Below are 11,203 nucleotides of genomic sequence, written 5' to 3'. Positions count from 1 at the left end.
AAGCCTAATCTACCCAATGTACTTGAACTCCCAAGCTTGTGCTATCAGCGGACTTCTTGGAGTCTTGTCTTCACTAGTTATCTAGATTCCACAATACCGTCTAATTGTATCCGCCAAGCCTCACCTGCTTCTTTTGGTAAATCATAAATGCTTCCCAAGTTCTAAAACACTCTCTACACTCTGAATTGGTGTGAGTTGTGTTTGAGTACAAATCTCTTCTCAATGTATAACAATGAGAAAGGGGAAGGAGAAGAGACTACAAAGGTATTCTCACTTAAGAATGAGTAGCTCTCTCTAAACAAGGGTGGGTGTGTTGTAGAAACCTTACTAAGGTTTTCTTCTAAACAGTCTCCTTACAATTTTGTGGGTAATAAAGGTATATATAGTATGGGTAAAGGGTATAAGAGTCACACTTAAAATCCTCCCGGTAGAGAGTTTCGTGAGTACCTCGCGAGATGAACTTTTTCACGAAATACTTGCAAAATGACAAGCTGTCATGACTCTTCAGCTTTTGACATGTGCTCCTCATGTAACCTTCGCGAGTTGCACCACTCACGAGCCAAGCTGCGAGATCAATTTCTTGAGCAATCTTCACCAACTTTATATTAAACCCATTACAAACAAATTCTACAAAATACAAGGAAATAAATTATTGCAATTACAATATTTTTTGTCATGGAATAAAGCTAACATAAAATATAATTGTAAATCACAACCTTACAATATCTATCATGTCCCCATTAAATTCTTTTTGGATTTATAGACCATATAATTATATATTTGACATAGAAGACCCCCTCTTCTTTCAAAATCCCTATCGTTGATTACTCAATTTTAAATTTATGACTTCTTTGTATATCTTATCTTTATTTTTTATCTTTCTCTTCAAGTATTAAAACTCTAGATTTGTTCATTTAATTTCATTTTGAAACATGAACCGAACTTAAGCTCATCATCAAACGAAATTTACATGTTTAAACTTGATTCATTTTCTTTTCGAACAAGTTTGAGCTTATTCACAAAATACTTGATTAATTTATTCTTTTCCTATATATATATATATATAAAATAAAATTATGACTAAAATTTTGTAGTCTTCACAACACAAATTTATGAATTTTGATTAGGAATAAATGGTATATGTTATCAACAAACAACAAATAATAATTTGATATGAACCTATTTACAAACTAACATAATCCAATCTCAAGTCTATAAAAATGTATCTTTAGACAATTTTTTCATACAAAACTGAAAACTCTGAATTTAATTAAAATTTTTTTTTTTTCAAATGCAAAGCACACAAAAGGTTACCGTTAAAGTCCAATTGGACTGGACGCATAAAGGCCCAGAAACAACAAGCCCACATTTATCGACGCGCAAACACGATGAAACGGTCACTTCAACAAATACTGCCACGTGTAACTCCTGTCGTCTCCTGTCGCTCTTTAATCCTAGCCCCCTTCCTAAAAGGGCACAATCGTCATTCCACTACAAAAAAAAAAGACGCCGACTCTTTTGTGAAAATTCGAAACTCGTCACGCACACGGGAAAAGCGGTTTCTTAAAGAATCCAATTCCGACGGAAAACAAAATTTCACAGAGAGAGAAAGATGGGGCTGCTTTCCAACAGGTATTTTATTTTTTGAAATTCCATTTTATTTTTATTTTTCTCGGATTATAATTTCCAAATTTTACGCGTTTATGAAAACCCGTTTTGTTTACCGAGAAATCGTGGGGAAAGCAAAATTTGGTTTTTCTTTGATCCTGTAAAAAAGATTTCAAATGTACTGTTGCTAGAGTTTTCCGCTGCGTTTTCTCGGCAGCCAAACGGGATCAAGGGGGTATTATCGTAATTTTTACAATTTGGTGAAATTTACAGAGTGCAAAGGGAGAGCCTGAAACCAGGGGATCACATATACTCGTGGAGAGCTGCTTATATTTATGCTCATCATGGTTATTATCTTCTTCTTATTTTTTCTTTTTTTTTCTTTTTTAATTTATTAATATAATAGAATTTCATGCTTATAAGCTTTGGGTGTCACTGAATGATTTGATTAATTGCTTGAAGCACATTTGTATGTATATTTGTGTGAATTTAAAGAAAAGTTTTTTTTTTTTTTTTTGCGCTATGAAGATTTGTAATTTGTTATAAGCTATGTGGGTACTGTTAATTGTTAAATGGGTATAACCCGATCGAAGTTTCTTTACTTTCCAAATAATTGTTTGGGAATGTTATGATCTGAGTGCAACCTGTATTTGTGGAAATTGAAGCATTGGAAGAAAAAAAAAAAAAAAAAACTTTAGTTTTCAGCTTATTTGTGCTAACCATTGAGGTTAACATTTATGATTTCATTTGATGGTATGTCGTTTATTGTACCTAACCAAGTTAAAGAGGAGGGGAGAATGATTTGTCAAGCTGTTTATATGTCGCGGTGATTGATTCGTGAATTACATGTTGTTTTTGGTATTTGTGGCTTGATTGAAATCTGGTAGTTTAGCATTAAGGGCCTGTTTGGATTGCGGGAGAGTAGAGTAGAGTTGGCCAGAAATAGGTATTTTTGGCCAACTTTATTCTACTCTCCCCTCCTTCTCTCTCAATCCAAACGGACCATAAGATCTTATCTAGGACTACATTGCATTTAGAGAAAGTGTGACTTTTTGGTGAGATGAGATTTTGAACAGATTTTGTATAGAAGGGAACATTGCCATGTATGCCTTCAATCAGCATCTATAAGGTCTTTGGCAATGAGCTATAAAGTGACACTTGCTCCTTCCAAAATAATGGGATGAAAGGTGAGGTCTTTCCATAGTTGCATTGTCCATGGTTCTATGCTTCAGTCTGTCATAGGAAGTTTTGTTCCCTGACCCAGAAGGTCCTCCCGAATGAGCATTAAGACACCATTTTCTCCTCTCCTTGTTAGTTTGTGACTGATATGCAAGTCATATTCGACTTTTGGATTGATTAGTTCATCAGTTGTTGAAATAAAGAAACCTCTATTATGATAAATTTGCTAATAATTCCTTAAGTTTAGTGAATATGCAGTGTATTATGATAAACCTCTTTTTCTTTTTCTTTTTTAAAGAGGGACTTTCTACCCAAACACAAATTATTAGAGCTTATTTATTGGATATCTGGGTTCATGAAATTGTTTCTTTACCTCTTCGGATGACATGTCTCCAACTTGTGCTTCCTGTCTCCTAGTGTTTGCCTATTCCTTTATTTGGCTAGGCTACTAGTATTTGATATAACTACAAAAGGAAATAGCATTCGTCCATTATTTGTAATTGTATTTTCTTGTTTATCTTGACAAAATATCTGTTCTGCATCTTAACAAAAAACAGGTATCTATGTTGGAGATGACAAAGTCATTCATTTTACTAGACGTGGCCAAGAAGTTGGAACAGGGACTGTGCTGGATGTCCTCTTGATTAGCTCAGGACCAGCCCGATCTCATCAGCCCTGCTCCACTTGCACTCCACCAGAAGAAGGGCAGGGGGTCATGTCCTCATGCCTGAACTGCTTCCTTTCTGGTGGTGTTCTGTACCGTTTTGAGTATGCTGTTACCCCTGCTCTCTTTCTTGCTAAAGCACGTGGTGGAACATGCACTCTTGCCGTCACAGACCCAGATGATGCCGTGGTCCATCGAGCAAAGTACCTGCTTGAAAATGGCTTTGGCTGCTATAATTTGTTTAAGAACAACTGTGAGGACTTTGCTATCTACTGCAAAACTGGGCTTCTGGTGGTGGAACAAGGAACACTTGGTCAGAGTGGCCAAGCTGTTTCTATTATAGGGGGGCCTCTCGCGGCTGTTTTATCTACACCATTGCGCCTTGTTACTACCAATGTGTATGGAATGGTTGCTACCGCTGTTGCAGTCTACTGTGCTAGTAGGTATGTTGCTGACATTGGCATGAGAAAGGATGTTGTGAAGATATCTGCAGAGGATCTGACGAGGAGGCTCGCAACAGGCTCACTTCAGGTAGTTGAACCCCAAATTTCAGCTACTCCTGCCCGTGGATCTCCCTTGCTTCTCACTCAATGATGTAGTGTAATCTTTGTTCATTTATCTGGTTCAATAACTTGTTGAGACTTGGGATATGGTCCCAATTTATGGATTGTGTGTGCCTCTTGCCGTTTGATTGTGAAACAGACATTTGTTTCACTTGTCTCTTCTCGTTTGAATGTAAACTGTTTTCACATTTGTTTAACTAGTCTGAATTGTCATCCACTGTTATTCTACAGTACTTTGAAAACTAAATTGGTTTGTGAACTAAACTATGATGTCGATAAATAATTGAGTATAACAATTGGAGAGTTGAATGATGGTCCTTGGAGGGGGAAAAAGGTGGAATCTCAAAGCTAATCCTAACGGGCCCATAGATGATAGAACAAGCCCCTGGCCCAAAACCGCAGCTGTGGCTACTCCACTTCAACGTGCTTTAGACAGAATTGAGGGAACAATTCTTAATTTCCATTGTTACCTCAATGGGAGTGCTCGATGCAAGCGACTGAGAAAAATCATTGGATCTATCATGTCAACATTTTTTTTTTTTTTGGTTAAAAGGAAAGATTCATTAAACTAATAAGCCAACGAGGGCTGAGTGTTGGCTAGCCTTAAATAGTACATGCCATTAATATCTGTTTCTAACAAACTACACAGATCATTTGAAAATGGATTCTCAAGAACTACAAAATCATCAGCCAAGCAGCAACCATCCCTTGCCAGCATGTCTGCACATTTATTCCCCTCCCTGTACACGTGCTTGATCCTCATGCCTTGGAACCGTGTGAGCAAGGTCCTGCAGTCATTTAGAAGAGGAGTATAGTATCTGTTAGGGGTGTTGCTAGCACAAACCAGGTCTACAACTACTCTTGCATCAAGTTCCACAACAATATTATTTATCCCCATCTGAGCTGCCAACATCAAACCATCTCTCAAGGCCCAAAATTCTGTCTCTACACTAGTTGCCATTCCAATCTTCCTCATGTAGCCTTTAACCCACTGCCCTTGAGAATCACGTATCAAGCCTCCACCTCCTGCCTTCCCCGGATTTCCCATTGACGCCCCATCAGAGTTCAGTTTATACCAGCCTGTTGGAGGTTTCTGCCAGTGCACCCGAGTGGTAGAAAATTGTTTATCTTTCTGCTGCTTGCTTACACAGAAAAAATACTCTGTTGCAAGTCTGATGCAGGAGTGGTGAATATGATGATTAAGGGGTTTGTTATCAAAGATAACTCCATTCCTAATCTCCCAAACAGTAAAAAGGAAGATGGTGCTCCAAGGAATCCCATTAACTTTGACCTGGTTGCTACATAAACAGTTTCTTTTCAACATTTATTATCCTGATCGTTGTCACCAATCTTACTTTAAATGCAACAAGACTGTCACTGTACAGGGTTGGATGAGCACCTTAACAGTTTATACCCTCAATTTACCTAAATGGATGGTGTGTTGCATGAAATCCCACACTTCATAAAGAAATGGATCACAATGAAGAATTTTGGAGACAACCGCAAACTTAATTTTTTAACTTGTTGACTTGTGCGATTATAAGTCGAGACATTTTTTACTTTGTGCAACTCACCACTCTATTTTGCCCACTCACAATCGCATAAATTAGTAAGTTGTGAAATTGAGTGTGGGAATGATTGTGTTTAGTGAACTAAATCACATCTCTACTCAAGAGAAGCCTTTAAAATACCCTTTATAAGTAAAAAAAAGAGGTATATTCTTTTCAAAAACTTCATTAAAGTTCATTTCAAACATTTCTCACTGATTTAACCTTCCTACATTCTCCAGTCGACCCCATCAATTTATCAAAAGTCTAAAATGTAGATTATTGAACTATTGTAAGCTCCTACTCAATGAACTTCAATATGTCTGACACCTTGCTCGATTGAAATCCGTGTTGTTCCTCTTTCATGTGGTGCTTGCCAACTAGTGTCGTAGTTTGAAGGCCTCAACCACAATATTTTGCAGAACTCTTTGACTTATTTCTTTTGTGTCAAAAACATGGATGGCCTTTGAGAATACTTTCAATATGCCTATTTGTTAACTCTTTCTTAAGTTACTCTTTTTCAAATTACATATATTTAAAACTTCACTTTCTTTACCTTTCGCCCCTAAATATGGCATTTATTTTCAAAAAAACTAAAATAAATTTGTACCAAACAGGTGATAACACACCAAAAGAGTGTTTAAAAGATGCACGATTCATAAAAACAAATTACAAAAAAATAGGAATAACTCAAAGAAGACAACTAGTACAGTACATGTCTTGGGATGAATAAGTTTCATAATTGTGTCAAGGGAACACTAAGAAGAAAGAATATAGATAGATAGTAATTACTTAAGAAGATCATTCAAGAGAAAGATGCGTGATTTTTCGCTTCATAAAAGTAAAAGAGGAAAGATATTTTTTTTTAAACAACTAACTGTAGGCGTGTAATACGAGTTGTCCATTTACAGTTTACAAAAGTCTATCTTCTTGCATGCCCTTCTTAGCCCCTCCTCTAGCTCAGGGTACGAACTTACTCCACAACACCCAATAATTTCAAATCTAGAAAATAGAAAATAATGTCATTTCTCAAGGACAAACTTATGTACGACCATGCTGTAGGTATTTAGTCCGTTCAACTTAATCATAAATCCATGTTTTCCCCCCAATTATAAGTAGGGATTTTCTTAATCATGTTGGATTAGAAAAAGTATTTCATGCATCCAATATAAGCATCTCCCTTTCACTGAGTGTAAATCACACAATGATAGGGTTCTCACTGAGTGTGAAAAGGAGAATGCATATACAAAATGCATAGTATAATTATTGGTATCATTGGAGTGCAAGGCCGTAAATGCTGCTCTTTAAGGGTTAAATGTTGTTATTCAAGAAATCCGGTTAATAGTAAGTAATAAACAATTATGAAACATAAGCCGGACAAGATCAGATAATCTATCCCTTGATACAACTGTTATTTTACCAAAGACGCTAACTCACCAAAAAAACAACCAAAAACAAAGGGTCTCTATAACAAAATTGGGTTACACATAAGACTTTTTAAGACTCCTGTTTTGGGCTTAGAACCCTGCTTCAAACATCATTGATGTTCACACCCAAATTTCTACCGTTATCAGTTAACCTCTTAGACAAGCAGAACAGCGTTTATACAACCATCATTCTCAGGGTTATTTGTCACCTGAGCATATTTACCTGCGTAAACCACAAAGCTAATGAGACATGTAATGATGGGAGTTGAAAAAAGGTGTGGCTAACAATGTCAAGTTATAAAATCTAGAGGACAATCTTACCCCATACAACTTTCCCAGCAGGTGTAACCAGACCCAACTCGCTGACATTCACCTGAAATTCACAGTAATAGGGGAAACTACCATGTAAGCCTACTATGTTGACTGTTTTTCAATGGACTAAAGAAATTAAAATTTGCAGGAAAACAGTACCTCAATGATGGTTCCCCTTGTCATCACACCAAGAGAGGTATACATCTGACCATTAGGATTTTTCTTTACTCCGATAATGTCAAGATTGAAAGTGCATTTGAGTTCAGGGTGTGTCACATGAGCTTTGGTGAACCGCAACCCTGAAGGACGGATAAAGCGCTCATACTTCGGGGGTTTTCTTGTAAAAGCAGGACCCACAAATGTCGCTTTTGTGATCATCCTCTTCCATTGCTTGGCTGCAAAAGAGATCAGGCTTAGAGTGTCAGCAGCTTTGCTAGTGACTTGATTCACGTTTTCATCATAAGAAAACAAAGATAATTGTATTCTTTTTTTTTGGTTGATAATTCGATAGCTGGGGCTGGGAGGATTTCAACCCGTAGTCCTCATTGACACCTCTTAGTCTTAGCTCAATTGGTTGACACCTCTTGTCAACCAATTGAGCTACAAGTCTCTTGGTCAAAGATAATTGAATTTTTATGCCCCGTTTGGTACACTCACTCAAACACATGTTTTTAGTTTTTAAACAACATTACACGTATTTTCACACACTTTTTCACCCACACATATTTCCATACATATTTTTAGTTTTTAAGTGCATGTACCAAACGCCCCTTAATCTTAAGGACACCACTAAAATTGGCCACATCTGAGAAATTCTACAAGCTAATCTATGATACGATCAACTACAATAGACACAATTCTTTACTTGCATTGAAAAATCCACAAAATCCATACACACAAAGATCCAACAACAAATGTCCTACAGTTAGCCACAGTACTAGAGTATAAAAGTTAAGAAATATAACCAATCAGCTATCAAAGTCAAAAGATTCAAATAAACTGAATTTTGTGAACTGCACACAAACATGGGTACTGAACATTGCCAACTAATAAATAAAGGTGAGAAAACTAAAATGAATCATACAGTATCTTCATATAATTTACAAGGTAAATCTTCTAGCATTTCAAAATTACATCTTCTTATCATAAGACCAAATTGAACAAATAAGATTAACACACACACACACACACACACACACACACACACAAAAACCAACCAATCACAATTTCAATATCAAGAAAAATAAATAGAAGACATGAAGAATGTGAGTTTAGGAAAACTTACTCTTTCGTTTACCAGTTCTGAGCACTTTGAACATTTCATCTTCAGCCACAGGCCTCACCTGAAGAAGAAAAATAAATTCCAGTCATGAAGCTTGTCTGATTACAGGTAATACAAAAGCTCAATTAAGGGATATCGCAGCATAACCACCCTGATTCACCCAACCAAATATATACCTGCCAATGCATGCACTCACACAAACACAACACAACTACAAACAAAATTTGTGGAGGTGCAAAATAGACATAATGATGCAAGAAAAGTTCTTCTTACCTTGGGTAAAGGAACTTCCCATTTCCCAGCCTTCTCTTTCCTCTTTTGCTTGATGGTATTGCTGAGAACCTATGAACATTGTAATGTCAGATTGATAAACAGAAAGGAGAATCTAAAAAAAATGTCTTTGAGATTAAAGGTGTAACTATACTTTTGCTCGTGTAGTGTTTTCACGATCCAGCAGATAGGCAGGAACAGCTCCTTTTGAAACATCATCATCCACTTTGCGCCTGGTGGAGGATTCCTCGTGCATAGCCAGTCTGTTTTGCATGCAAAAACAAAACATATTATGTTAACTATAAATGAATAACAGGTAAAGATAACTTGTTCATTATGGAAAAATATGCAATTGATCATGAATCACAAGTTGTGTTAAGAGTAGAGATATAGCAATGTTTAGAGCAACAATTGGTTTTCAAATTCAGACTGGTTGAAGGGCAAGTGATTGAGATGACACGTGCACATATATATACTTGCAGTGTTTAAGTGATTTTATAAGGAACTTCCATTAACGAACGGATTGAGAAAATAAAGAACTTCTGTACCACAGTGATGCCATCCAAAAAAATCACCACAAATATTGTACCATTTTTATATTCCCAATTTTTTATACATAATTCATAGTTGGAGGAGAAAGGATTTGAATTCTAGATGTTTTCATTGGAATCACCAAGAAGTGCCAATTGAGCCCGAGGCTCTTGGCACCAAGAAGATCAAATTAGCAACTACTCAAAATTTCAACCAAGATATCTCAAAAAATCCTACAAATTCTTGGTGATTAACATCACTACCATATTTGTAGTCAGTGATCACAACATAAAATGGCTTATCAATCTCAAAAGACCCAATAACTCATCTTTACTACAGCACCAGCATTCATGCCCAAAGTTTTTATATCACTCAAACTAAATAAAAAAAAAATGAAAAGAAAAAGAAAAAGAAAATCACAGCATGCCACATTAACAGAGAGAACTTTCACAAACAAAGAATCAGTATCATTCATTTAAGATTTAACATTTCTTATCGAATTCGATCGTTTAACCAAACACCACAAATTCTAATAAAAAAAAATTAGAGAAAGCAATAACAAAAAACAAAAAAAATCACTAACGTTTTCTTCATCTGAGCCTTCTCAGCATAGCGCTTCTTGGCAAACATCTTGCCCTTAATACCCAGAGCCTGTTTTCATTCACAATTCAACCACAACCCCACCAAAAATTAATCAATAAACAAAAAAAAAAAAACGATAAATTTAGCTCTAAATTCAACAAAAACACTGTAAGAAAAAAAAAAAGGACCTTCTGGGCAATCTGAGAGCGCTTGTGAACTTCACGAGCTTCCTTCTTGCGCTTGCGCTCGAAGTGGTCAAGGCGGTACCCATATCTCTTTCTGTGAAGATCTATGTAATCTCCTTGAGGCTATAAAACAACAACAACAAAATTATCTATGAAATCAACAAAAGGAAACTGTGAAGAGAAAGAGAAGGTTGAGAAAAGCGAACCATGGCGGCGACGATGAGTTGAGAAGCTTGGTTTTACAGAGATTGATTGTGAGCGCAGAAAAACCCTAGTTGGTGGTTTTTGGGGGGGTTTTTGTTGTAATGGATCCGAAACTTTACGTACTTGTCCAGATTGAAGGTTTGGGAGAACAAGAAGTGGGCTTCGGGTCGACCCATTTGTGTTTGAAGATCTTCTAAATGGGCTCGCCGGCCCAATTGAAGAAAGCAACAAAAGAGTAATGGGGAATTTGATAGGGGAGCACATTATCAGCCCATTGGTCTCATAATATATTTAATTATTTCATTTGTTAAATTTTTTTTTTTCTTCCCAAAAAAACAAAAAACCTGGCCTATTATGACTATAAATATTAGGGACAATTTTTTTATTTATTTTTTATTTTTTTATAATAGCATTCACAACTTGACAATTTGTTAAGCTAGTAAGAGCAATATCATTTTTACATTGATCTATTATTGACATGATTTTGATTATGTACCATTTACAACATACCGTGATACACATAAAAATTATATCATACCACATTAACAGTAAAAAAAAAATGTGATAATTTTTGTGCCCTTGGATTTATTGTTCAAAATTGCTCATATTCTAGAGATTGCAAGCTTTTTGGGATGGTAATATAACATGGTATTAGAGCAAGAAGTCATGAGTTCAATCTATATTTCTTCTACGTTACCTTCCATTTAAAATCTCACGTATTGCTACGTTACCTTCTATTTAAAATCTTACGTATTGAGTTTCACCTATTAAAAGATGATTTGAGTCTATATGTGAGGAGGAGTATTAGAATTATGTGGCATTGTGGTTAAATAATTAAATTTATAAGTT

General features: G+C 36.0%; 2 protein-coding genes across 2 annotated transcripts; one reads left to right on the top strand and one right to left on the bottom strand.

The window, feature by feature from the left end:
- The first annotated feature begins 1,476 nt into the window (after positions 1 to 1,476).
- Positions 1,477 to 4,231, top strand: LOC142610401 (protein LEAD-SENSITIVE 1). Its single transcript, XM_075782218.1, has 3 exons — positions 1,477 to 1,632; positions 1,882 to 1,955; positions 3,345 to 4,231. The coding sequence occupies exons 1-3, from the start codon at positions 1,613 to 1,615 to the stop codon at positions 4,043 to 4,045; spliced, it is 795 nt and encodes a 264-aa protein (XP_075638333.1). The 5' UTR covers positions 1,477 to 1,612; the 3' UTR covers positions 4,046 to 4,231.
- A 2,689-nt stretch (positions 4,232 to 6,920) lies between these two features.
- Positions 6,921 to 10,504, bottom strand: LOC142610810 (uncharacterized). The gene is made up of 9 exons (XM_075782753.1): positions 10,357 to 10,504; positions 10,154 to 10,273; positions 9,967 to 10,034; positions 9,007 to 9,115; positions 8,856 to 8,924; positions 8,586 to 8,643; positions 7,460 to 7,695; positions 7,310 to 7,361; positions 6,921 to 7,211 (listed from the first exon to the last, which is right to left on the bottom strand). Exons 1-9 carry the CDS (start codon positions 10,357 to 10,359, stop codon positions 7,144 to 7,146), a joined length of 783 nt encoding a protein of 260 aa, XP_075638868.1. The 5' UTR covers positions 10,360 to 10,504; the 3' UTR covers positions 6,921 to 7,143.
- Between the last annotated feature and the right edge of the window lie 699 nt (positions 10,505 to 11,203).

This window comes from Castanea sativa, chromosome 9 (assembly GCF_040712315.1).
Source record: "Castanea sativa cultivar Marrone di Chiusa Pesio chromosome 9, ASM4071231v1".
NCBI classification, from domain to species: Eukaryota; Viridiplantae; Streptophyta; class Magnoliopsida; order Fagales; family Fagaceae; genus Castanea; species Castanea sativa.
Note: the sequence above shows the minus strand (reverse complement) of the source record. Positions and strands in the feature narration are given on the sequence as shown.

Excerpts from the sequence above, each read along its gene's own strand:
- LOC142610810 (XM_075782753.1), bottom strand. Across the intron at positions 9,116-9,966 it reads AAGGCTCAGATGAAGAAAAC|ACTGGCTATGCACGAGGAAT; the intron begins GTTAGTGATTTT and ends CATGCAAAACAG. Across the intron at positions 8,925-9,006 it reads AAAACACTACACGAGCAAAA|GTTCTCAGCAATACCATCAA; the intron begins GTATAGTTACAC and ends CAATGTTCATAG.
- LOC142610401 (XM_075782218.1), top strand. The coding sequence starts at position 1,613 with ATGGGGCTGCTTTCCAACAG. Across the intron at positions 1,633-1,881 it reads ATGGGGCTGCTTTCCAACAG|AGTGCAAAGGGAGAGCCTGA; the intron begins GTATTTTATTTT and ends TGAAATTTACAG. Across the intron at positions 1,956-3,344 it reads TTATATTTATGCTCATCATG|GTATCTATGTTGGAGATGAC; the intron begins GTTATTATCTTC and ends AACAAAAAACAG.